General features: G+C 40.2%; 1 protein-coding gene across 2 annotated transcripts; it reads left to right on the forward strand.

The window, feature by feature from the left end:
* Positions 1-150: 150 nt before the first annotated feature.
* Positions 151-27,921, forward strand: LOC137384252 (meteorin-like protein). Of its 2 annotated transcripts, none has more exons than XM_068058008.1 (4): positions 151-577; positions 3,687-4,075; positions 24,388-24,447; positions 27,113-27,921. In XM_068058008.1, the coding sequence occupies exons 1-4, from the start codon at positions 480-482 to the stop codon at positions 27,427-27,429; spliced, it is 864 nt and encodes a 287-aa protein (XP_067914109.1). In that variant the 5' UTR covers positions 151-479; the 3' UTR covers positions 27,430-27,921. The 2 variants fall into 2 exon arrangements, with proteins under 2 accessions (XP_067914109.1, XP_067914111.1); XM_068058010.1 differs by lacking the exon at positions 151-577 and adding an exon at positions 1,429-1,529.
* Positions 27,922-27,960: the final 39 nt, after the last annotated feature.

A 27,960-nucleotide genomic window follows, 5' to 3' on the forward strand; every position in this document is an offset into this window, starting at 1 on the left:
CAAATTTGCTTGGAGTAACCAATGTAAATACTCTGCAGAGGGAAAGCTCCATCACCCATGCTCAGTGATTTGGTTGGAGGTTTGAGGCTGAAGCCTGCTCGTGTGGGAGTTGAGATCCGAGCCAGATTTTGGCAGCAGCTCTACAGTGAGGAGGCTGGTTTTGTTTGCAGGCGGAGCAGTTTCTGGCCGGGCTGTGTATCAGCTGTAATGTAACCGTGTGACGTGGAGCTGAAAGACTTACTACAACAGAAAGTGCTGCACTAAGGAAATGTGATGCTCTGTCATGCCTTGGGTCTGAGAGGAGAACGCTTTGGACGTGTGGGGCTCTGAACAATACCAGGCACTTCAAACACTCCTCAAGTCAAACAATAATGTAGAAAGAAAGAGAGAGAAATAGTCAATCGTCGAGATTTGTAGGATTTCATTTTATTTTTTTCCTCCCCTGGCGATCGGACCCGAGGAGAATTGAAAAAAGGAAAATGTTAAATACGGTCTTGGACTCGGTGCTCGCAGTCCTGCTGGTGTGTAAAGCGGCGACATCGCAGTATTCCAGCAACCAATGCAGCTGGAAGGGAAGGTGAGCGGTAACAATGTAACCTGTCAGACAAGCGAGCACATATAAGATTCACAGGGGAGGACAGGACGCTGACCTGTATCGGAATGTGATCTGCCTATTTAACTAGGGGGAGGAAGCACATCTCACTGTGGTTCACCAGCACCCCGCACTATAACACCAAAGGCACTCACTGAGCTTGTCCTGTTGCCGATTAGAATTTGAAACGTATTGATCCAGACTATTAACTGATACTGGATCTGGCCAACACATTCCATTGTGCGGGGTCGTCGCATTCAGTGCTGAGTTTGAGCCACTTTATATTTGTTAATATATATATATTATAAATTTGTTGTGTATACATGTTCCCTGTTAAGTGCTTTTTTTTGGTAATTCAGAGATTTGACTGTTCAGTACTGATGAAAAAAAAACCTTCAGATTTTTTTTTAAAGAAGCCACCTTCGTTGTTTTGGAACATTTTGTTATTTCAAGCTGGGCTTCTTTAATGGCAACACAGGAGAGATTGAGACATGTGAGTGAAATGAGCCGCTTCCAGCCTGTAATTTAATCGCAAAGTAACAAGCAGTTACGAGGTTCTCTCCTCTGGAAGCGAGGGCGCATTGTTATCAAACAGGGAGACGAAGAAGAAAACACCTGCAAAGCATCACACATGTTTACTTAAGAAAGCTTTTTAAATTGAACCACTTTGATAAGATATTACAAAGTGATATAGTTATGATTATATGCAGGTAGATCCTTTTATGTTTGTTTAAAACAATACTTTTAGTGTTCAAACGTCCTTATTCTTTTTTGTTTGAAAACCTCAATTAAAATATTAATCACCTGTTGCTGTCACCTTCCTCCTATTGTAGTCGTGGTGATTCACCCACATGATTCACTGGGTTTATGATGTCCCATTGAGCAACTGGGATTTAGAAACGGTGCTGGTCAAAAAAACCAAGGGCAACAATCTACTGTAAGTATGGGGAATAGCAGCCTATATTTTCAGTATTGACTGGAAAACATACAATAATTGGAGATCTGTTAAATGAAAACTGCAGCTCAGGCTCCACAGTGCCTGTGGGCATTAAGGAGTGTCGTGGGTGTGTGTGGGTGTGTGGCGGGAAAGAGACAGGCTAACACATGAGGAGGGGCACTTGGGCAAGGTGTAGGATGGCCAACATTGTACCCAAGGAAGTAGAGATGTAGGGGGAGGGGAGGGGAGAAAAATGAAACTGCCAAAAGCACAAGTTTCAAGCTCCACTCAACCAAATCACATAACTTTCACTTGTATATTTTTGGTGTGTTACTCAAAAATATGGTATCTAGCTAAGGTTTGTGCCAGGAGTTCATCTTTACCAGAATCTCTACTCAGTGTGTTCTCATAAGACCCATCAGATAGCTACTTATGATGGGTATAATGGCATATTTACCAACATATAAGTTCATGATTTGTCCTTCTCATCCAACCATTTAAATAAAAGGCTGAACTAATTTTTTTCATGTTAACTAGTCAAATATCCAGGCTTTTTGTTTGCCCACCTTAAAGCCTTTGTGTATACTTGTAGTTACTGTTTGACATGTGGTGATTATACCCTGGGAGGTCTGAGACGTCCTCCAGACAAAGAAAGTTTACTTTACCCAGGAAAAGTTTGCCAAAGCTAATGAAAAGTGACCTGTTATCTGTCAGTACATACACAAGTGGAAGATAAGTCGACTCAAAATAATGACCACTTAAATTAAATATGGCTTACTGCAATATAACTGCATCACCCAGCAAATTTAATTGGAAAGATAAGCTGTTCATGCTTGGTGCTTTTTTGCTTTAAAGTTCACTTATTCAGATCGTGCAAACAATTTAAGCTGACCTGAACGTTGTGAACATATGTGTGCTGACACTTCAGAAGGGCTAAAGCTCCACAGCAATTGGAGCACCACCACAGATTATTGTTAGTGGATTATACATCCACATAAATTGACTTTGCTAGCAGATACAAACTTTGAAGTGGGTAGATTATTAAATGTGTTAAACAAAAATAAAGATTAAAAAAAATTAGCTCTTTGTATTTGAGGTTTCCTGTCAGCAACTCAACTCAAGCAACTCGTCAAATTTAAATTAAGAGCATTTGAAGCAAAATTATACTGATTGAAGACCTCTTCCTGCTTGTTTGCAATCTTCACTATTATCTCAAGTATATGAAGAGGATGTTGAGGGTTTGGGGAAGTCAGTCTGCAGTGAAAGAAAGCATTAATATAGTGCTTTTCACAACCACCAGACATCCCAAAGCGTTTTACAGCCACTGAAGTATTTCTGAAGTGTAGTCAATGTTACAATGTAGGAAACATGGCAGCCAATTTGCACACAGCAAACTCCCACAAAGAGCAATATGATAATGACCAGATAATCTGTCTTTATGATGTTGAGTGAGGGATAAATGTTGACCAGGACACTGGGGATCACCTCCCTGCTTTTTTAGAAATAGTGCCATGGGATCTTTTACATCCACCAGAGAAGGCAGATGTGGCCTTGGCTTAACATCTCATCTGAAAGACAGTACCTCCAACAATGCAGCATTCCCTCAGTATTGCACTGGAGTGTCAGCCTTGATTTTTGTACTCAAGCCCTGGAGTGGGACTTGAACCTGGAACCTTGTGACTCAGAAGCAAAAATGCCACCAACTGAACAGCTGACATTCAAGCATTTGGCTTGCATTTGTTCACACAGAATCCAAGGCAATAGGATGAGACAAGCTCTCCACTCTTACAAAATATATAAAGCCCAGTTCAGGGGCAGCAACTATTGTTAAATTGCACTATCTCTTTGTCTTTATTCAGAGATCAGTATTGTAATCTAGAAAAAGTTACAAAGTACAGTGCTTTTGTAATTTAGTTACAATCATTCTGCGACAAATCTATTGATGGCTCCTGTCAGGATTTTCTGATAGGCCTCCTTCTAATCCATCCTGAATATGGTGAGATTTTTCTTTTGTTTCAAATTTATGGAACTGATAAAGAAATGAATGTAAAAGAGTTGCTGCAAGAAAAGCTCCATCAGCAAACCACCCAAAGCACACTCTGGGATATATTTACAAATTGAAAGATCTTAATTACTTTTCCTTTTGTTTTTTCCTAGTGGATTAACGCACAATGCTCACTCCAGAGATGTAGAACAGGTGTACCTGCGCTGTTCCGAAGGCTCACTGGAATGGTTGTATCCTACTGGAGCCTTAAGGGTTAACTTAAGAACCAATATAGCAACATCCTCCTACAAAGACTTGACTGTCTGTGTTAAGCCTTTCAAAGACTCCAAGGGAGCTAATATTTATTTGGAAAAAGTTGGTGATCTGAAACTTCTTGTGAGTGAAGAGGACCACATCCCGAACAAAGTGTATTGCTTTGGCATGGACCAGGGGGCACTGTTTATTCAGGCCACCCTTCAGATGGACATAAGCAGAAAAATCACTGGCTTCCAGTATGAATTATTTAAAGACAGGACAGTTGCAGATTTACACAATATACCGGGTAAGCAATATATCCAGGGTTACTGTCACGGTTTCAGCGTTATTTTACTCTCTGTTGCAAATTACTTATTGGTTAACAGAAGCCAGTCAATAATAAATAGTGGAAACGTTTTTGACTTGAAATCATGGGTTTCTACTTGGGGCAAATGCTTTGGTGAGAGCTTATAAAACTGGCCTCCAGAATAGTTACTGCAGCACAAACATGCACACACAATATATGGGACGAAAATAACTTGTCATATATTCAGTTATATTTGATCCAGATATGGAAACAGACATGAGATGTTTGGATGACCATCTGTTGTAATTTCCAGATGTTCAAGTTCCTCTTGGCTTCAATAATTCACTCTTTTCAAAGGAGCTTTTTCTCTGTGTTTTAAGTCCTTGTTGTCATGCTTCCTCCTTTAGCTGGGGATTTAGATTGACTGGGCTGTGGAGTCATGTAAGGTGGCCGCTAATAGTAATCTGGTGCACTGCACTCGTGCAAGTAGCACACACAAGAAGTGGTAAAATGTGCCCAATGGCTGGGATTGAATCACTTGACCCAGTGGCTGAAGTACAATGTTAATATTCATTCATTTAAATTTAACATGATATAATAGTGCAACTCAACCAGGAATTAGGATATAACACTAAATAAATCTGGTTTATTTTAATTAATGAGTGTCAGATGAAAGGCAGTATGCATAAAGTTTAACTACAAGATGTATTTATAAATACAGCTCAACTATAAATAAACAGCAAATGGTATGCCTATTACAATATTATCAGTGGGTTTAAAATTGAGTTGCAGTTTAAATTTAGTTAGGTTAAACGTAATCGGAGCTTAACTCCTTGATTGCAATAAAACCTCAGGAATGGGGTGCAGTGCTTAATCTGTAATAGTACTAAATACAAAAAACATGTTGAATGCACTCATGTCTTTATGCTGCACAAAAAAAATGAACTGCAAAGCTACAAACTGGCCAGTGTATCATTAGTGTATGATGAGAAGATCATGCCTGTAATAAGCAGTTATATTTTCTGCATGCAGACAAATTGGCACCTGATATATTTACAATAACCTAGGTAACTTTGGAAAGAGGCCCACAATATGAGTGTAAATTATAAGTTACTCTACTCACCGAAACATCATTTGAACCAGTTGCCTTCTTAGTTTAATTAGGTTTAATGCATTCGTAGAGTTTCAGGCCAACAATAGGTGGCGCTTTCACATCAGACCAGTTAAATGAAGCAAATCTTTTTTAAGGTATTACTGGTCTAACCTGTTGTGTTTAGACAATGAAGTAAGATTATTGGCTTTCTTCACAAACTTCACTCGAATTAGAAATTCAGCCTGATTTAAAAGAAAGGATGAATTGTTCAACTGGTCTCAATAAGAAATTGCATCTGAATATCTGGGTAGCATAACAATGGAAATTTGTGTTTTCAACATTTACTGTTTTCAGATGCCAGGAACTCTTGCTTTCCATTTGCATGAAGCAATGGCAAGCTTTCCACACATTCTCTACTGTGGCGGAATGGGCAGGCAGACAGAGGGCAGGTTGTGCTTTTGGATTGAGTCATGCATTACCAATTCATTTTAGTAAGAAATGAAGTGTTCAGTGTGTATTGAGGTGCAATGTAAGTCAGAGGTACAGGGTTCTATTTGAGTCAAGTCAGGAAATGAAAACCATCTAGTAAGATTGCCAAACAGCTTGAAGTGGTTTTATATCAGCATGAATGGGTTTATGTTTTTTGGTGTAGCTCTCAACATCTGTTTACATCTAATATAACCAGGTCTAAAGTGGGGAGCCTCTCAAACCATAGTCAGTCCTTTTGAGAGCCAACCTTTTAAAATATTCAAAATATAGACATTGCGATTTCATAATGCATCTTGAAAATTACATGCCTTATAATTTCCAATCCTACTCTAAAATATGCGCAGTCCGATGTTTCTAGTTCCTAGAATAAACAAACAAAAATAAAATTGTATTCCAACTCGATTCGTGTTGCTGAATCAGCCTTGTCTGTACCACTGTAATAGTGAGGGTGCTGATGTATACAGTCCGGCAAAGATATGCAAAGATAAATAATTTAGGGACAATTTAGTGATTTCGTGGTTTATTTTCAAGAATGCATGATATAAAACTAACCTTAAATTAGGTGAACAGCAGATGTGAAGAGTAACTTTTGGGTAATCACCCCCTTTTGTTGAACTGTATGTGAAATATGCTCAAAGGGCTTAAAGCAAAGTAGCTATCACAAAATCTTCAGCCCATGCTATAGACCCACTTGGTTTTTAATTCCTTGCCCTTGCTGGATCAAAGAGTTTCATCTTGTGGTGCTTCAACGCATTGGGCTACCTGTTTGTCTTGCCACCTCAATGACACAAGCCACATTTCTATTACAGAAGCCAGTTGCAAAAATATATTTGGTTCCCTTGTTGCCAAATCTGTCTGTGAGAGGATTTGACAACAACAGATATTTATGGGTGTGCAAGATTTATGCATGCACAGCTAATGCAAAGCCATGCTTGTGACTGCCATTCTAACCAGGACATCCCATCCCCTGCTCCACTTATGGTACTGGAGAAAGGTCTATTGCAGGCCTGAAAGGACAGTCCATGTGTAGCTGGAACCAATATAGAAGCTAAATAGATTGTAAAAGATCCCCTGGCACTATGCAAAGAAGAGTATTGAAGTTCTTCTGATGTCCTGGCCAACAATTATCCCCCAACCAATATCACTTAAAACAGAATATCTGCTCACTTAATCTCATTGCTGTTTGTGGAAACTTGTATGCAGATTGGCTGCCACTTTTTCTTATAGTATAGTCACTATGAAGCACTCTGGAAAGTCCTTAGGACATGAAAGGTGCGATATAAATGTAAATTATTTCCTGTTTCTATGTTTTCTTCCTTTAACTCCCTTCAATTTTCTGCTAGCAGCCATTGCTGTATCTGCCACCCATCAGCCAGTATTGTGGGTACCTAACAAGTCTCCCCAACCTGCTCTTCCTTGAGAAGTTTTGGGGGCCTTCAACAGTACTGGTGTTGCTTTGTTTACTTTACAGGGTTGTTTTAGATGACATGTTTGCTGTTGGAGGGAATTCTTTGAAGTAAATGGGGAAGAAGAAATGTATCATCTGGAGTTAACCAAATACCAGAAATGAGCTCCTTTCACCAGGCTTTGATGGTCTTTTGAAAGTATGGGCACTTGGAACTGTCCTTTCTCCATTTGACTGTTCATCAAAAGGAAAGTTAAAGAAGCCTCAACAGGTTCATCTGGTAGCAACGGTATAATTTAGTATAAGGATGAGCTTAGTAATGAGATACCACAGCTGAACAAGCACTGTAATATCCCAAAACTTTCAATAGGTCAAATTATAAAATACAATCATGCTGGTGTTTCATTTTTGAACACCATCCCATTTTTGACTACTGCCTTGAATAGTTGGTTCTTTTGTCTCATTCATTTTGATGGTTTCTGAATTAGTGACTTTAATGGAGTACTATCCACATTTCTGGTTATTAAAACAAAGGATTTTGTTCCCAGCCCTGTGTCGGGTTCCATGGTGGGGGGGAATGGGGGGTGGGGGAGGGGTGCCGGAAAATCGGGGCAGCAGTGGCCCGCCACGGAATCTGATGTTGGGATTGCTGGGTCTGGTCTTCCCGGTGGCGGTGAAGCTCCGTGGCGGCCCCTCTGCCGCTCTGCGACGGGACCCGAGTTTACATATTTAAATTACATCCTTGCATTAATTAAAATGTAATCCGCAGCAATCTTACCTTCAGCTCCCGATCTTCAGCGGGACATGCGGCACTCACACGCTTTCATTTTCCTGTCCAGGGAAAGCTGGTGCCACCAAGGTGGGGAAGGGGTGAACTCTGTGTTCTGTTGTGCTGTTGGCAGGGCTGGCAGCCTTTTAAAAATGGAGCCAGCACCTGCTCCTTCAACAGGTGATGCCATGAACGACATCGCCAAGGCCGCTCCCCCCCGCCCCCCCCCAACGATGTGATTTGGGTTGGCAAGGGGGGGGGATTCTCTGTGCATATACAAAGTGCCTGCCAGACACAAGATTGCGGTGGCGCGGGGCCCATGAGTGGCAGATGCCATTTTCTGCACCTGCTGCTGCTCCCAGCAGTGGGAGAGCAAGATCCAGCCCAAAGAGGGTGACTGCCATTAAATATAGAATGGGATGCAGTGACTGGTCACTCCCTATATGGGCCTATGATACAATGTTCTACACAGTGCAAAAACAAGGTGAAAGTTTAATCATTTTGTGGCCATATTCTCCATCGAATCATTTTTAATCTCAATTCCAGTGAAATATTGTTAAAATTCCATTAGGATTTTAAACTGTATAAAAGATAACCCTAAACAAGATCTGATTTGTTTTTTAATTTAACCCTGTTGGCTCCAGTTTAGTCAGAATTCCTCAGCCTAGGGTGTTTTCTCCTTGCACATTGCTGATGAATGGATTTAGTTATGAGGACAGACTACAAAAACTTTGACTCTTCAATAGAGCATTGAAGATTAAAGAAAGATCAAATATCAGTGTCCAAAATTATGAATGTTTTGATAAGCTAAATATGGAAAATCTACTTCCACTAATGAGTAAATAGAGGGAATAAGTTCAAGATCGTCCCAAAAACAATAAAGGGAGTGCCTGGGGAAAAGAAATATCTTGCGATTTGTCAGGATATAGATTATCCCACCAGAAACAGAAGTGGAAGCAGAATCCATAGTAACTTGTAAACAGGAAAAGGATAAATATTTGAAAAAGAAAACCTTAAAAAGAGTGTAAGAAAAGGGCGGGGAATTGGGACTAAGTGAGTAGCTCTTCTAGAAGACTGGCACAGACATGATGGGCTGACTAACCTCCTTCGGCCCTGCAAAAATCCTGCAGTTCTATGAACACTATTTAATTACAGGATTCATGTGCAATAGTTGCAAGTCACAACACCTGGATCCACTAAATTATTCCTATAACATTTCTCAGATATTTAATCACATTCCCCTCTTGCTGACCCAGAATAAACCTCCATAAACTGTGGTGAAATCTTAATAGCAATCAGCAATCTAACTTTTAGAGGTTTTGATAACATCTTTAAACTTGGGTCATTTAAGAATGCCCTGAGGTTTATTTTGACCTTGCAGGTGCTGAATGCCCATCGACAAAGAATGGTTGAAAATATTAAAGTATCTAGGTCCTTGGCAACACAGGACTAGTAATACAATATCTGGTTGGTTAGAAATAGCTGATGATCGACCACTGAGAGATTTTGGCATGCAATCATTTTAGTTAGCAGTGACCTTTGAAGGAAATACTCAGGTATACTTACCTGAAATCAGCTTGAATTTGCTGACCTGAACACAGACACATTTGTGTATTTGTAGAGTACATATTTTCCGTCTAGTTAATGCTTCATACATTGCTCTTTCCAAAACATTTATTATGTTCATAAAACTTGTTCAATCAGGGCATCCTTACAAATTTTATAAATTGGACAGGCTAGTGGAGTTTCTTCCAGTGAAGTGGAAGCATTCAGATGTCTGATTTTGTGTTTTTCCTCTCAACTTTAAATTTAAGATGGAATCAACAGATTAGTTAATAATCATACAGTATAGCGAAAGGGACTAGAATCAAAAATAACTGTTATGCTAGGCTGCACTTCAATTATAATTTATCAAATTTTTCATCTTGAGAGTTAGTTAAATGCAATAAATCTGGAACATTATTTGAAGTTCCAGTTAATGCCTAGCAGTGTCTGGTTATGAGCAAGAGAGATTTTCAGTGACTTTAAAACTTTCAGGAATTCTGATTCAATAGAACTTCCACCTACTGTCGGAGGTGCCATCTTTTGGATGTGACGTTAAACCAAGGCCCTGTCTGCCCACTCAGGTGGATGTAAAAAATCCCATGGCACTATTTCAAAGAAGAGCAGGGGAGTTATCTCCGATGTTCTGGATGTTAATTATCCAATTTGTCCCACTCCCCTGCTCTTTTCCCATCGCCCTGTAAATGTTTCCTTTTCAAGTATATCTTCAATTCCTTTTGAAAGTTACCAACAAATCTGCTTCCATCACCCTTTCAGGCCATGCATTCCAGATCATAGCAACTTGGTGCGCTAAATAAGTTCTCATCTCTGCTCTGGTTCTTTTGTCAATTATCTTAAATCTGTGTCCTTTTGGTTACCGACCCATTTCCCAGTCAAAACAGTTTCTCCTTATTTATTCTATCAAAACCCCTCAGCATTTTAAACACCTATTAAGTACTTTTTAGTGTACCGCAGTGATGCAGGGCCGAGGTCTGAATCAGTGTTGCCATGGGGTTTTTTGAGGGGGTAAAAGGTCAATTTGTTCTGCCCAACAGCACAGCTCAAGCCCTCCTCTAGAGCATCCTTTCCAACAACAGTTTCAATTCCAAGTTCATTTTGTGCTGGCAGACCTACATTTAGTAAGAGGCGGACTGTGTCTGATTTCAACTTAACACCCATAACTTTTTGGAATATTCCAAACTAGTGCCTCATTTCGAAACCCAGTCCATGCTCAGAGGTATATGGAAACCAATAACAGGAGCTGGCAATCCTTACTTTGAGTTAAACTTTAGAATGACTTGTCCCGCAGGGTTTGGATGGAATTTTTAAATTGGCAATACCAGGTCATTCAGAATAAACACACATTTACATCTACAAAAGCAAAATAGTGTGGATGCTGGAAATCTGAAATAAAGACTGAAAATGCTGTAGATACTCAACAGGTCAGGCAGCATCTGTGGAGAGAGAAACAGAGTTCACGGCCAAATTTTCCTGGCCCCGTGGAGACTGGGTTGGAGGTGGGTGGGCTGGAAAAATGGGGGAGCCGTGTTGGGACGGCTCCCTGATGCATTCCTGTCTCCGGGGGATTTTCCCGGGGTGGGCTGAGACCAGGGTTGGCTGCCCGCTGCACGGAGGCAGGCAGCCAATTAGGGCAATTGAGGCCTCATTTAGGGGGCATTTTGCAATAGCCCTGCTATTTTCCCACCATTGGAGAAGCCTCCCCCCACTCCCCCACCACCGAGTGTGGTGGCCACCAGATAAGTGGAGGCGGCCTCCTGGCAGCAGGAGGCTCCATGCCCAATGATCAATGATGAGGCCATGGGATCAAAGGCCACAACCTTTTCTGTTGCTGCTCCTGCGGAGGGGTTTCCCCTCTGCCTCAATAGCTCAACTAGCTTCAGGCGTCTTTGTTTGTTGACTTCTCCGCAGGCAATTGAGGGTGCCTCCATGTTGAGATGCCCTGTCATTCACCTGCCTGCCTCAGCAGTGCCCACCTACCCCAGTCGGATTGCCAGCTGGAGGCCCTCTGCGTGGGTCTCCCGCTTCCCTGGTCCATCCGCCCTCCTTAAGTGAATAGGGTTTCTAGAGCTGGCTTCTTAATTGGCCATCTTTGGGAAGATTTCGACCGTCAGTACTCCACTTCCAGCTTCCTGACCTGAAATTGAGGCTGACATCTGAATCGTGACCCAATTGGGTTAATCCAGCCCAACATTTCTGATCTGTGATCTTTCATCAGAGTTAACTCTGTTTCTATCTCTAAACATGCTGCCGGATCTGTGGAGTATTTCCAGTACTTTCTGCTTTTATTACAGATTTACAACTGTTGTGTAAACAGAACATATTGCTTGCTGGTACACAGACCTTAGTTCAAATTGATGATTTGTTCATTTTGAATTGTATCAGACAGTCCTGATTTGACGAGTCTGATACTGTCTTTGAATCCAGTGCTTACATTTCATCTTTAATTAATGTGGACTGGGGAGCAGATAACTTGTCAGATTAAATCAGTGTCGCTGTAGCATGTCCTGTCTAAAATAGGGTCGAAACTATTGACTCTATCATAATTTTTGTTATTCTTTTGTGGGATGTAGGGGTCGCTGGCAAGGCCAGCAATTGTTGCCCATCCCTAATTCCCTTTGACACCTGAGTGACTTGCTGGGTCATTTCAGAGAGCAGTTAAGAGTCAACCACATTGCTGCGGCTTTGGAGTCACATGTAGGCCAGACCAGGTAAGGACGGCAAATTTCCTTCCCTAAAGGACATTTGTGAACCAGTTGGGGTTTTACAACAATCGATGATGGTTTCATGGCACCAATACTGAGACTAGCTTTGAAATTCAGATTTTTTTAATTAACTGAAATTAATAATTAATTGAATTTAAATTCCACCAGCTGTCATGGTGGAATTTGAACCCATGTCCCTAAGGCATTGGCCTGGGTCTCTGGGTTAATAGTACAGTGACATTACTACTACGCCACCATCCCCCTGATATAAACTGATTTTTAGCACAAAGCTTCTTTGCAATTCAGTTTTACATATTGTTATGGAAGTGCTTCCATTTTAAAAAAAATTTTGAGGACTTATGTTGAAACTGAACAGATTCCATGGATGTGTTTTTTTTAAACCAAGTTCACTGAAAGGGCACTTGAGATGTTGTTTGAAAATAACCCGTGCTGTAAATCATGTGCTTTAAGCTCAGTAAACAACAGAAACCTTGGTGATCTGGGAAAGATGTTTACAGAGAAGCCACATGTCAAGGTTTATGGCGGACAGGAGGTTGACTTTCTGCTACCTCTTTGAAGAAACCCTGCAAAAGTCCAGTGCCTGAGAACTAAAATCCCTGGTGTTGCATCTTTCCTGAGAAGCTGGGAAAACCTGCCAGATTAATTCTCAATGCCGCCTGAAAAGAAGTGCTTCATAAAAGATCCCAGTGACCCGTCTCCGTATACCCAGGATGCCAGACCAAAAGGGACAACTGACATCCTTCCATATCTTTTCATTTTTTTCCAGGAATTAACAAGTTTTTTTTTGTCTTTTTTTTGTAACAGATCACTGCAGAGAGAATTTCTGTATTTGTGTGTGTGTTTGTGTGTGAAATTTAAAAAGGGAACTTTCATATTTCAATTTGTGTCAATGCTTTGCTTCATTACTGGAGAAGACGTGTTTGATAATAAACGGTTAATTTTGTTGTTTGTCAAAGAAACCTGGTTGGTATGTTTTGTAATGGGATAAAGATTGACTGCATCGGTGATTGGGTAAACATTTAAATATATGTTGTGACCTGTGGAGAAGTAGAACTAGAAAAGACAGTGTACTCCTCCCACCTTGGTCGTAGCATATAATTGGGGGCTCTGTGCAGATAACGCAAAAGCTGACAATATGCAATTGTAAGTGGGGAAATAATAATTGAATAGAGGAAAAGTAAAAACCTGGTTTCTTGTGCATTAGAGTAAAGTTTACACTACCGGAATGTCTTTTGTCAGTTGTTACGACATTTCAGGGGAAGGAGGATGTATCCGTGAGTGATTTGAGAAACTTAACCAAGGTTAGACTAAAGGAATTGGCAGAAAAGTTGGTATTTGAGTTAAACCTAGGTGCTCAGAAAGCAGATATAATTGAGGTAATAGCATACCATTTGAAATTGGAAGAGGAAAAAGGTGAACCAGATGATAGTACATTTGAATTAGCTAGGATTCAGTTGCAATTGGAAATGAAAAATCTTGAGCAGGAAAAAGAATTGGAAAAATTTAAACTTGAGCAGGAAAGAGAATTGACAATGGAAAAAACTGGAACTTTGCAGAGAGGGAAGGGCAAAAGAGAGAGCATTTCAAAGAGAAAGAGAAGAAAGGGAATTCAAAGTTTAAAAAGCTGGAACTAAGTCAAAAGAGTGGCCTTGGCTCCAAGGAAAATTCGGGTGAGGCAAGATCTGACTCCAGCCCAGAACCCAGTGGAGAGCTGTTTAAATTTGTACAAGCCCTCCCAAAGTTTGAGGAAAGGGACATAGAGGCATTTTTCATTTCTTTTGAAAAGATAGCCAGACAGATGAAGTGGCTGAAGGAAAGTTGGACACTGCTTATGCAAAGCAGGTTGATGGGCACAGCTTATAAAGTTTATGCCATGCTTTCTGAGGAGGCTTCTGCAGATTATGAGACAGCAAAAATGGTTATCCTTTCTACTTATGAGTTGGTCCCTGAAGCATGGAGGAAGAAATTTTGGAACCTCAGGAGACAGCTTGGATAATCTTATATAGAATTTGAGAGGGTAAAGCAAATAATTTTGATCATTGGATGCAGGCACTAAAGGTAGAGGCCGTGTATGAAAACCTTAGAGAAATAATTCTCCTGGAAGAATTTAAAAATTCACTCCCTCCGTTAGTAAGAGCCCATGTAGAGAACCAGAAGGTTTCAACAGCCAGACAGGCAGTGGAAAGCACTAATGATTACGAGCTTGTTTACAAGCCCAAACCCTTTGTCCATCACCACCACAAACTTGAGAAGGATAGAAGGTGGGAGGGTGAAAGGGAGGTGGGAGGGTAAAAGGCAGGCAAGTACCGGGAACAGGAAAGGACAGCTGACAACGCCCCGGGGATTTCCTCCTCAGGCCAGAAAGGAAGATGCTGAGGGTGGAAGTGAGGTCCACAAGTCTAACTGTTACCATTGCCAAAAGATGGGACACCTTCATGCAGAAAGTTGCAAGGTAAACTCATGGGGCTTATTCATTGTCACAGACAGATACAGCAACGAAACTGGCCCTTCAGTCTGTGCCGAACATCAACCACCCATTTATACTAATCCTATATTAATCCAACTTTTCCCTCACATACCACAACTCTCCTACCACCTACCTACACTAGGGACAATTTTTTACAATGGCCAATTTACCTATCAACCCACAAGTCTTTGGCAAATGGGAGGAAACCGGAGCACCTGGAGAAAACCCACACAGTCACAGGGAGAACTTGCAAACTCCACACAGGCAGTACCCAGAACCAAACCCAGGTTTCTGGAGCTGTGAGGCTGCAGTGCTAGCCACTGCGCCACTGTGCCGCCCCGGTACACAAGGCCAATGCAGAGGGGGCCCTGACCGAGAGTACGACAGATTAAGCTATAGCTCTGACTTCAGCTGTAAGGCCAAATAAAAAAACCACTGTGGGTGCGGGGCGCGTGAACAAGACACCTGAGAGTTACAGGGAATTCTTGTCAAAAGGAAAAGTTACTGCTTGTCCCTCAATTGAGGCAGGTAAACCTATAGTTATACTTAGGAATATAGGAGCCACCCAAACTCTTTTGCTCGGGAAAGGCATAACTTTTCCACCAGAGAGCGCACTGAATGACAAGGTTTTTGTGAATGGTATTGGCGGGGAGTATATACCCGTACCTTTGTATCAGGTGCACCTGAAGTGTGACCTAATGTCTGGAACCGTAACTGTAGGTGTTCTCCATAGTTTGCCTGTAAATGGAGTTGGCCTACTCCTGGGGAATAATTTGGCCGAAGCGAAGGTAGTAGCTTCTCCACAGAAGCTTAGTCACGGAAAAGCCAAGTGAAGTTAAAGAGACGACTGTTGCAGGAAAAGGTTCCAGGAATTTTTCCTTCATGTGTAATGACCCGAGCAATGGCTTAACAAGTTCCATTGTTGGAGGCCAGATTGGCACCACAGACAGATAGCTGAATATCTGAAACTTTTTTGGGGGATTTGGATAATCCGAAGGAAATGTTCAGTAAGTCTTCTCTGGTCAAGGGTCAGCAAGCTGATCCAGAGTTAAATAAAATGGCACAATTGGCTCTAACTGAAGCTGAGGCAAAAGGAGTTCCAGAAGGCTACTATGTTAAAAATGGGATTCTGATGAGGAAATGGAGACCACCTCACAGACCTGTGGACGAAAACCGGACGGTTGTTCATCAGATAGTGGTACCGCCCAAGTATCGTCAGGAAATATTAAGGATAGCCCATGAAATTCCTATGGTGGAACATGAGGGGATCCGAAAGACCCAATCATCTATAAGTTGACATTTTTACTGGCCAGGTCTTTCCGAGGACGTGGTGCAGTTTTGTAAAACGTGCCAGATTGTGGGAAAACCACAGCATGCCATAAAACCGGCACCTCTAATTCCTATACTAGTTTTTATGGAACCATTTAGTAGGGTGCTGGTAGACTGTGTAGGACCATTACTGAAAACAAAAGCAGGACATCAATATATACTTGGTTCCCAGAGGCCATTCCCTTGAAAGCAATTTCTGCTAAGCTAGTGCTAGGGAAGTTAACCCAGTTCTTTACGAGATATGGATTACTGATTGAGGGTCACTCGGATCAAGGTTCCAATTTTATGTCTCAAATTTTCCAGGAAGTTATGAATAATTTGAGTACAACACAGTTAAAGTCTTCAGCATACCACCCACAGACACAAGGGGCTTTAGAATGGTACCATCAGACCCTCAAAATGATGATCAGGGCATACTGTCATGAATATCCCCATGATTGGGATAAAGGGCTAGAATTCTTTTTGTTTGTTACTAGGGATTCACCTAATGAGTCTACTGGTTTTAGTCCTTTTGAATTAGTTTATGGACATGAGATAAGAGGTCCTCTACATCAAATGAAAGAAAAGTTTTTAGTATAGAGGGATGAATCTTCTGCGATAGATTAAGTATCCGTGTTCCGGGAGCGGCTCATGAAAGCCTGAAAAGGAGCACATTAAAGTTTCCTAAACAACCATGAGAAATGGGCAGATAAGTATGCCAAGACCCAAACATTTCAACCAGGGGATTAAGTATTAGTATTACTGCCTTTACAGGGTGAACTGCTGAAGAATAGAATATAGAAACATAGAAAATAGGAGCAGGAGTAGGCCATTCGGCCCTTCGAGCCTGCACCGCCATTCAGTACGATCATGGCTGATCGTCCAAACCCAGTACCCTGTTCCCGCTTTCTCCCCATATATATGATTGACCGTATCGGTAACTGGGTAAACATTTAAATGTATGTCGTGACCTGTGGAGAAGTGGAACTAGAAAAGACAGTGTACTTCTCCCACCTTGGTCATAACTGATAAATTAAAAGTGCTGTCAGAATCTGTGTTTGCCATTGATTCCAATGTGAACAATTCCTAATTTTAGAAATATAGTGTTAGACTGGAAAATTCAAGTAATGCTTTTATCGTGGAATAATAGATTTCCACATCCTAACTATTGCTGTGGCTCATTGGATGAAGCTGACATGTTGAACCATTGATGCCACACAGGAAGATCAAAGCAATGTTGTAAAGAAGGAAGAACATCCTGCCCCTGACATATTATCTTCCAGGAAGTTATTTGGTTATATGATGCTCTAACTGGACACTAGTCAGTGAGACCTTTCGTAGCAATTGCCTGTGGATCCACCACGGCCAACTTTACAATTTTGTGCCAGTGGCTTCATTTTTTGATGCACTTTTGCGATGATATCAAAGAATCCCCTTATTGTCTGTTCATGCAAAGCTTGATTTGTGCAATAATATTCTGTTGGCTGGATCAAACTGAGCTACTTTCAGATACCTTAGTGGGAGCCATAAGACAAGGTGAAGATTTGTTTTTACACTCTGTATGTGATGATTCATCTAGAACTACAACATTAATTCTATTCTCCATTTTTCACATTTTGTTATGATGAAGAGGTGATTAGACAAGGAATAGTAAGATGGCACTTCCTTGAAAATAAATTAAACTAGCAGCATAGCCTTTTAGATGTCAAATGATTCAGTGCTATAAAAAATGGGGGCAAAGGAATGGAAAAGGGGAATTTTTTTTTCCATGTGCAGGGTGTTAGATAAGGTACAAGAAATATATTTTAGGCAAATAATTTGAGTATTGATTTGTGCCCCTTTTTTTACTCCCCTTTCTTTTCTCCCCAATTCTGCTGAAGTTAATGGGTCAGGTTGGGTATTGTTAGTTGTGCCAACATTGACAACCCTTATTTTATCTGAGTGGCCATTCATTATGTGCGAGCCTGCAAAGTGAGTGTTTTTCAGCTATTTGGCAATGGTCTGTATTGGAGCTGAATGTGATCCTAGTCTCACAAAATGTCCACACATGTCATTTCCAGGAGGGAGCACTTGATACTGATCAGGTGAGGGAACCATGGTTGATTCCTCCATTCCCCAACCATCCCCCTCCCCAACCCCTCCACACCCCTCCACTCTTCTGCTCCCTAGTCGGCGGACATTAGACCACTTTGTTGTGCTCCAGTGTTGTCCTGGCTGAAATCAGCACTGACTGTAGTTGAGTAGCTGCTAAGAGATCCTGATTCTATCTGAGGTATTTCATGGATCCTGGAAAGGGAACTAACCTGCAGCACGAGATATTTGACATACAAGATTTACCCAAATGTTTGCTTATCCAAATACTTTTCCAGGAAACTGATGGAACATAAGGCAGTCAATATTGTCAACATTGAGATTATAAGCATTTTATGATTTCTCAGTCTGTTTTTGTACTGCAAACCTTTCATGCAGCACTTAACCACAAACCAGTTCTGTGAATGTTTTTTAACCAAACAGGTGACCACTTCCATAGTAACCATGTATTATATTAAACCAATCCTTTTTCATAATCGAATTGAGCAAGCTTCTATGTGGCTTGTTTAAATTTTGTCATATAGGATTGAAACTATCTGTGCAGTACAGGACTGATATGAAGCATTCTTTGTATAGGATGTCATCTTGAAGAGCACTTTGTGAAGTTGAAACTTACGCTAGTACGGTAATATTTTGGACTGTGTTGATGTTGCATCATACATAATGCCATCATCAATTGGTACTTAGTTAGCAATAGATATGACAAGTTTGTAGGGTTCATGTTTGAATGAGATGGACTTTTAAATAATTACATTATCCAATATGAGTCACTATTTATAGAACTAATTCAAATGGGCCAGCCTGACCAGGGTGCTTTCAAGTTAGGAATATACTGAACAACTCCATAAGACCTAGAATCAACCCCTGTTTATTGTGCTGTACAATGTGACATGAAGTCCTGTGACATTGATCACAAGTCGTGGGAGTCAGTTGCCAGCGATCGCCAGAGCTGGCGGGCAGCCATAAAGGCGGGGCTAAAGTGTGGCGAGTCGAAGAGACTTAGCAGTTGGCAGGAAAAAAGACAGAAGCGCAAGGGAGAGCCAACTTTGTAACAGACCCGACAAACAATTTCTTCTGCAGCACCTGTGGAAGAGTCTGTCACTCTAATATTGGCCTTTATAGCCACTCCAGGTGCTGCTCCACAAACCACTGACCACCTCCAGGCGCTTACCCATTGTCTCTCGAGACAAAGAGGCCAAAGAAGAGACAACATATACACTTTGTTCCCCTTTCATTCAATTAAAAAATGGTTCTTGTCTTATGGCATAGAGATGGGAATACTTTCAGCAATATAAAAAAACGATAATGTGATGTTGAAATTTCAATATAACAGATGATATCTGTCATCAGAGGTGAAAAAATGACTGCACTACTGCAATTCACAAATTATTGATAGAGGAACATAAGAATATAAAGATATAATATGAGACAATAAAAACACTCAGATCTACTAAACCTACATTTTAGTTTTTCAACAAGTTAGAGGCTGTGACTTTGAGCATTAATTGAGTTTAATGAAATTCCTAGTCACACAAACATAGGGAGAAAATTCAGCCATGGTCTGACCTTAAAAGCTTCCATTCTGCCTGTGTGTGACTTTGTATAGGTGTGCCTTTGTGTTGTGGGAATCTGTATGCATTTGTGTGTTTGTTTATGTGTGTGTATATGTGTACTATGAATGTCTGTATGTGTGTATGTGTATTATGAGTTGTCTATATGATTGTGTGTTTGTGTATGTGTTTGTGTGTCAGTATGCAAATGTCTGTGTATGTGTAAGAATGTGTGTGTTAATTTGTGTATGCATCTACACTGCACAGTTTATATTGGACATTCTAGTTTGTATATTAGGTAGCTGACGTCCAATCACAGGCATTTATTAAGCCCAATGTTAATGTGCTGCCAAGTTACCTCAGTTTGTTGAGTCTGTAGTTTGCACTTTAGAGGTTATTAAAATAAAATTCGACAAGCAGGAAACAGAGTTCAAAGCATCTTGAGGCATGACGAGTTTTGTTTTTGAAAAATATGCTATTATGACAGACATTCAAACTTTTTTGTTTGGGCGACCTTCTGTAAATATTGACACACTCGCAGTGACCCCCTGCAGCTACTGTTAAATAATAACACATCCCCCAAGGGGCCATTTTCCTAACTTCTGAAAGAAAGTGCTGCTGTCACTTGGGTAGGTGACTATCATCGCAGAAAGTGCGTCGTTAGAATACAGCAACAGAAATAGCATGCCAGCAATTCAATGAATACAGAAACACGTAGAACTTTGTTGACAGACAGAAAGAAATCTGCGAACCTGCCCTCTGTCAAAAAGCCTGCTTGCATCCCAGTTCAAAAGGAATGCATTTTGGACCTTTATTTTGGACCTATTGGCAATTGCTTTGCTTAAAATAACTATTGACTAATTGTCATGAAAGGTACAATCATTAATGTTGTGTTTCCAGCATCTATGATCTAATTTTTAGTTGTGTTCCTGTTGACCTGTCAAGGCAGAGTTTTCAGTGTGTGTAGGGTGAGCACAGCTTGACTGCATTTTGCCACCAAACTGCAGCCTTACTCTATTTTACAGGCTAACGCTGCGGGAGTTACTGGTGGTACAACAAGCGCAATATCTTTTTCTTTCCTCTGCTGATATGGAGGGAGGTGGGAGTGACGAGATCAGAATTGCAACTGACTGTTTTTTTAAAAAGTAATGTAATCTCAGAGGAAGGCAGAGCAAATTATGAAAACAATTGAGTAAAGATTACTATTTCTTTAACACTGACTTAAACGCAACAGACAGAACCATATTTTACTAAGATAAGAACATATAAGCTGTAATATGTGAGAGAATAAAATTCTATGGATATTTTGATGTTTGATTTACTTGCAGAATCATCAATTACTAACAAATTTGCCTCCCAGTGATTCAACAGTGCAGAGGCCAACCCTATATTCATTTCAGCATTTCATGAGGTGACCGAAGCCAGTGCAGGAAACACAGGAAAAATATTCACCAAGAACTCGAGCCAGGCATGATCTGAATTGTATCAATTTGTTTTGGTGGCGTGGCTAGTTACGAAGGCTAGTTATTCAAGGCCTCGCTGGAATGTTGATGTATTGGTTTTGTTTGAAAGTCTGGTCTTTCATAATCTGTTGTTGAGCATTATCTAAGAACTCCAAGGGATGGGGGGGATGGTGGGCTGAAGTATAAAGAAATAATGCATGAAATAAAAACAGAAAATGGTGGTCTGTCTGCATTATTAAAACTGGATAACATTTTATGATGTAGATGCTTCATCAGAACTCAATTATTGCTTTCATTCCGGAATGTTCAATTTTTAGCTGCTATCACATTGTGCCTTCCAAAGATTTCTGTTAAAATATAACTTGGGCATTCAATGGAAATAGACCAGATTTTAAACTTGATGTTTTAATGGCTTTTGGCATAGTATTACTGTTCTTAAAGTTAAGTCTGCAGCACTTCAGAACAACCAGCTTTTCTAATCCTACAGATCTGGGGATTATGGTGACTAGCAGTACACAGTTAAGCTCAGTGGTAAAAGTGAAAGAAAAGTGTAGGGGAAATACTTGATTTTTGAAGTACTGTGCGATTCTATTGAATGTTCAAAAATGTTCATGAAAATATTCTTTGACTTTTTAAACAAAAATTGCTATCCCGAATGGAAACCCACATACATATAAAGTATTCTCTCGACTTTCCTTCTCTGTTAACCATTTAATTAATTAGGGTTGAGGAATCTGCAGGGAAAGTGCTCACCTGCTAAGGTCTCAGCCATTATGCCATTCTGGTGACAAATAGTTGCTGCCCCTTGGGAAGACCTATTCACAAAGTATGTTGGCCAACAAGTGCTGCCTATTGTTAGCAGCATCATGTACTTTCAGAAACATCAGGTTCAGAGGGCAAGTCATTCAAAGCAGCTGCAACACGACTGCTGGCTTGTGCGGAATGATGTAATTACATCCTTCTGTCAAGCAGTGAATACAGCGGCTCATGAGCGGTGGTTAGGGCCTGAGTCAGGTTACTGCAGGATGCTGTCAGTATCCGTAAAGTAATCCCCAGCAGAATTCACTGTGGACTCCAGACAATGCCCACATTATACTAGAAATAACTCCGAATTGTAAGTGTCTATGCTTTAGAGATCCATAATGTGTTTCTTTATCTATTGTGTGGAAGCCTTTGGTTGCCTTCAATTGATTTGATTTAGGGACAGTAAGGAAAGCAGACCTGGAGGAATTGGAAACCAGTTTGATTTTTGGGTCAGTAATGGAAAAAAATGACTGACCACAAAAACCTTTAATTCTTTCCGAGAGAACACATCAATAATTAAAGCATGTTCTGCATTTTTAACAATGCAATATCTTTATTCACTGGCATGTGCTCTTCTCAGTTGAAGTCTCTCACAAATAACGAACTAGTTCTGTTTCTTTAATTCTTTTTCTTTCTGGCCTATGCAATAAATAGAAAGCTTTTACAAAATGCTAATGTCGCTGATTGAATCTGATGTCCTGTTGAGAAGGTTATCTTCATATTTTGAATTATTAATCCTGGCATCCTGGAAATAATAACTGTCCTCATTGAAGGCTTCATTAGCTTCTCATTCTGCTGAAGATTAGGAATCAATCTTTCAATTCTTAAGTATTATCTAAAAAGCCTGTGTCATGTGGCAAAGTGTGCTATGAGGTGCTTTACTGTGTTTGTATGAGATGGCGATGCAGTGGGAAATGATTTCACAGTCTCAGTAATCACTTTTGCTGCTACAAATAAGTTTTTACTAAATTATCATAAACATACACATTGCAAAAGGTACTGGACCACAGCATGATTGAAAACTTGACATTGTAGTGATTCGACCCTTTTAGGAAACTTGCAGAAGACAAACATAAATCATTTTGAATTCCCCTTGTACAGAACTCCTCAGGATTTTTTTTGTGCCTTTGTAGTTAGTTATCCAGTTAAAGAATTGCTTGTCCTTTTAAGATGACATTCAAAAACCATACATGGGTAAATCTACACAGCAATTTTATGCCAACATTTTACTGAATGTTGAGCTTTCCACATCTAAGCCATTTAAATGTGGGAACCTAGAAGCAGACTCTCGAATTAACTTCAGTACTGTGATTCAGTGTTAGTGAAATATTGCACAATTAATCAAGTTAATTTGGGATTTAGGGTTTTCCAACACATAATAATGGGTCAGCAGTAATGCTTTTCTGTTTATAACAGAAGTACTGTTTATAGCAGCTCTTTGTCTGAACAAATGGATTAGTAACAGCATGACAAGATGAGGCATGACAACATAAGAAAACCTAAGGTCAGATATTCTTTACAATTGTTATGACCAGGTGAGAAAGGTGTCTAGGGGTCCCTCTCAGCCTTCACCTGGTCTTACTGTAACAGGGTTTAATTTTAAATACACCATGTTTTTAGCTCCCCCTTGATCATTGCTTTCCAACTATAAGGCAAAGAAACCACCATGAACAGGCTTTCTTAGGTTTAAAGAAGAAAAGTTAAAATTTATTAAACTTAACTTAAACTCTAATTTGGTTAATGCCTATAGATACACAACGCGCCCACACTAGCATGCATACACGATACAGACTTGCAAATAGAGACAGAAAAGAGGAGAAGAATAAAGTGGAAAAATTTGAGGCAATATCTGAAGAGTTTTTGTTATGGTTCTTTGAGCTCACTGTAGAGTCCTGATTGTAGGTAGATCTTGCTTTTCATTGGGGCCCAGTATTCTTCTTAAACCTTGTTCACTGTAGGAGACTTTTCTTTCTTGGGGTTCATGTGTCTTGAGTGGATTCAGAGGCTTGTGAGAAAGAGATGGGAGCAGGCAGACAGGAGAGACTGTGGCGAGCAAGCCAGGAGAGATCTTCCCAGTCCAGGAACATTCTGCTTTCTCCCCAAACTGTTTGTACAAATTCATAAAACTCAGGTTGCCCAGCAAGTTAGTCATGTGACTGACTAGTTTGACCATGTCCGTTTGTGTATTCGGCCATCTTATCAGTCAACCTGGAATGCGAGCTCCCCCATCTTCATCGTCTGGTGATCAAAAGTCCATTGTGGGTTGAATGTGTCAGGGAATGGCTGCTTTGTCCTTTCCAAACACTGTATGTTAATATGCAAATGTATTTTCCAGCTACAGCTGATCTGTTTAACAAGTCCTTTCTTCACTCCAGTAATAGTTTTAAAACTATGTTCATGACTAAATTAATGTGCCTCATTCTTGGCAGGTGAGGGCCTAGCATGGCACAATGCACTGAGAAGTCCCCTTTTGACAGTACGTTTTTGAACTATTAAGATGGTGCTTGCATCTAACAGACATCATTGCATTTATTATAAGGGGAAGTCTAAAAGGCTTAAAGTTAATATATTTCTTTTTACTTTCTAGCTTCTTGTCGCCCATGCAATGATATAGAAGTCCTGCTTGCTGCCTGCACTAGTGATTTGGGTAAGAGTGACTATGGTCAATCTTTTCTCTTTACTATTGTACATTTTAAATAGGCATTCACTAATTCAGAACATTGTTCAATTAGACCATGCCAAACATTCAGCATCTAAATAGAAATAGAACTAAGCAGGAAATAGAACTAGTAAAAGGAATCTAAGTAATCATCAGATTTAAGAGACCACAATTAAGCAAGTTGACAACGCTTTGTTTTGACTGAAGACTTTGTAATTGTCTGCATCTTTGTACATTGGACAAAGAGGCCATGGAGTTTGAAGAGGTTGTGGACTATGTGTTCAAAGATTTCCTAGAGTGAGCTCTGGGCATTTTATTTGACATCCTGCAGAGAAAGAAGTAAAGAAGACGGGAAGATTTTTGGACTCTGCTTGCACTGTTTAAACTGTGTGTTTCGGGTACACGTTATGCTACATCATTACACGGTGAAAACTGTACTCTGTTTTGCTGCTTCTTAATGAACACACAATGCTGAAATGCAAACAGTTTTCTGAGAGTTGGAATGCACTGTCTCGACATGCTGTGATCTTTGAACCCAGCTCAAAATTAAAAAAGAGAGAAAGTTCTTGAAATTAGAGGAGGATTTATTTTGAAGAGCAAGAAAAGGGTCTTTGGAGCGGACTAATAGTCACTTTAATGCATCAGCCCAATTCACTGACCATTAAATTGCTAATTCAGTCCAGAGGCTCAGATAAAATCGACAATTTAAATCACAATTTGGATTCTGGCCAAATTCAGATGTAATCTCTTGTCCAAAATGCAGTGTAACAATTTGATATGTATTCACAGTGTGACACAGTCTGGTCAGCTAAAATCTTGCTTGAGGTTGACTTTGGCTCATGGGCTGTCTATCTCGTATCAGCTTGTAATTTGGACATTACCAGGCTCCTTTTTTACCCTTGCTGTGCTCTGTAATTTAGTATAAATATCTCCTGCTCATGTATAATGCTAGGGCTGGGTGTACAATGCCAGCTCTGGCAGTTTGTCATTATGTAGCTGGAGCAGAAAAACATTAATAATCTTCTCATTCATACATAACAAAAAAAAAACCCAAAGTTAATAAAAAACTTTGTCCACCTGATCAACTATGTTACTCGTGGTTGCTAATTTAAAGGGAGAGGTTTTACTATGCTCTTTTACATTGTATAATATAGAGGGGTATTTTAACCCTCACTGCCTGACAGAAACTGAGTGACAGGCAGTTAAAATACATCATGGCTGATCTCTCTGTGTTCCTGCGTGTCTTAATATTAACCTGCTCTTCTAAGCAAGCAAGCAGGAAACCAGCCAGAACATGGGGTTCTATTTTACATATCCAGATCGGCCTCTGATGGCAGCATCAAAGCCCAACTACAATCTCATTCCTAGGCCTGAGTGGGAAAGCCCTAGTGCCTTCCCTACCAGGCCAAATCTGTTAAGAAGAGGTTTCTTTGAATTTAGAATTGTTTTCCTTGGGGACCAGGAGTTTCCACAAGGAAACACTGGGCCTCCACTATCCCTGGTTTGCTCCCTCTTCTGACCCATCCTAACCCTCTTCCAACCACTCACCTTAGTGCTGCGGACCATTCCCTCGACTGCCTGCCACCCAAAATCCTGCTGCTGCCTGCTGACCTGGTAGTGCTTTCCATCAGGTTTGGAAGGGAGACAGACAGGGCCCATGCAAATTAAGCCTGGTAGTTCGGATCTCCTAGGCCTCGCGCTACAGTGGACCAGATGACTCCCTGTCCATCTCGGCCTCTGGCTGCACCAATCCTACTCTTCATTGAAATTGACCCATAGTGTTTTACAGGAACTAATAACAGTATTATCAACAGTTGTATCACATAATCAAGAAACTACAATTTGGCATTCACTTGCGTATCTGTGATTACTAATACAGGGAAGCTTAACCATCTCACTAGTGGTTTGGTAAAGTTCTGGCACTTTTTCCATGGTGTGTTTGAAAGTTTTAAAAGTTTTATTTTGACAAATTGTGACTGATTATCTCCTGCAACTACTGTACCAAAGAAAGAAAGGAGTTACCTTTAAATAGAGCCTTTCATGTCCTCAGGACATCGCAAAGTGCTTCACAGACATCTGATCAGATCAGTAGAATTCAAATGTCATTGGTTGCGATAATGCTTTATAGAGCAGTAGCTAGACCACAGCTCCGGTCGCTAGGATATCATTCTGGTCACTGTTCTGCAAAAAAAATATTGACATGGTTTGGAGAGAGTGCAGAGCTGGGAACAAGAATAATCCTAAATGTAAAGGGATTGAGCTAGGAGAACAGATTATAGAGAACTCTAACTCTACAGTAGGTAAAAACAAGTTAACAGGAAAAAATATTAATATTAAATATGAAAGCACAGAATCGCACTTAAAATTAAGGTAGGAGTATAGGGCCTGAGGACATAATTTTAAATTAGGGAAAAGGAAATTTGAAACAGATATTAGGAAGGACTTTATTAAAGAGCAATAAACATTTGGAAGTATCTCAGCGAGGGAAATAGAAATAAAAACATGAGGATGTCCAAAATGGATTCTAAAATGGGAGAACTAGGGTTGCGTTTCAAGGAACCTTTTTCTCATCCATGACTTATTATTATGCCTTGTGTTTTATTGATGCAACATTTTTTAAATTAAAAAATCTGATCTTTCCGTTGTTCCCTAGTGGTCAGAGGAAGCATTCGTTCTGTGTCACATGACCCACAGCAAGAAGAATCAATAATAGATATATTTGCTGACAAGATTTACAGACAAAAGAAGAAAACATTCCAGCCAATTGGGAAGAGCGGAAAATGGCTAGGACACATAAAGACACTGCTACATTGTGGAGTCAAGGAAGGAGAAGGGGACTTCCTTTTTGCAGGCAGCATGCACTTTGGTGAGGTCCAACTAGGCTGTGCACCCCGGTATAAGGACTTCAGAAGGATCTACAAAGAAGCAAGAGACAAAGGAGAAAACCCTTGTGAATTGTCCACAGATTGAAGCCACTCTTTTACGATTGGTTACCAGTCTCTAGATAAAACAAATGGAGCGAAAAGAACACTATCCCATAGTGCACTGCATTTGATATGTGGTACTGATGGAATTAAGCATTATGCCACTTTATTAGAGCTCAGTGTTGCTAGGCAACAGTCCAGATTTTCAGCTAAACTAAAATGGACAAAACTTAATTTGTTTCTCTTAAGAATGATCATTGCTATTCAAGATTGCCATGAAAATATCAATACTAATGAATTTCAATGTCTTAAAGAACGTGAATGTAGCATAAACTTGTATATGATGTACAGATGTTCATTGTGATGACCAGAAGTTGATGCTTTGTAATGAAGCTGATGTACAGTGCAGGTATTTCTTACAATAGAAAATTATGAAAACAGAATGTTTCTGGGAGAATGTACAGTCTGAGCTATTGTCAGCCCCTTTAATTGGTAATAAAATCATTCCAGAGAAATAAATATCACTGGATCAAACACACATTGACTCTAGCTGTTAATCAATGGTTTATGCTTGCAA

Source organism: Heterodontus francisci, chromosome 26, assembly GCF_036365525.1.
Source record: "Heterodontus francisci isolate sHetFra1 chromosome 26, sHetFra1.hap1, whole genome shotgun sequence".
Taxonomy (NCBI): Eukaryota; Metazoa; Chordata; class Chondrichthyes; order Heterodontiformes; family Heterodontidae; genus Heterodontus; species Heterodontus francisci.

Bases quoted from the DNA above. Each gene is read 5' to 3' on its own strand.
- LOC137384252 (XM_068058008.1), top strand. From the start codon at position 480: ATGTTAAATACGGTCTTGGACTCGGTGCTCGCAGTCCTGCTGGTGTGT. The intron at 578-3,686 runs GTGAGCGGTAAC...GTTTTTTCCTAG, and splicing joins CAATGCAGCTGGAAGGGAAG to TGGATTAACGCACAATGCTC. The intron at 4,076-24,387 runs GTAAGCAATATA...TTTACTTTCTAG, and splicing joins AGATTTACACAATATACCGG to CTTCTTGTCGCCCATGCAAT.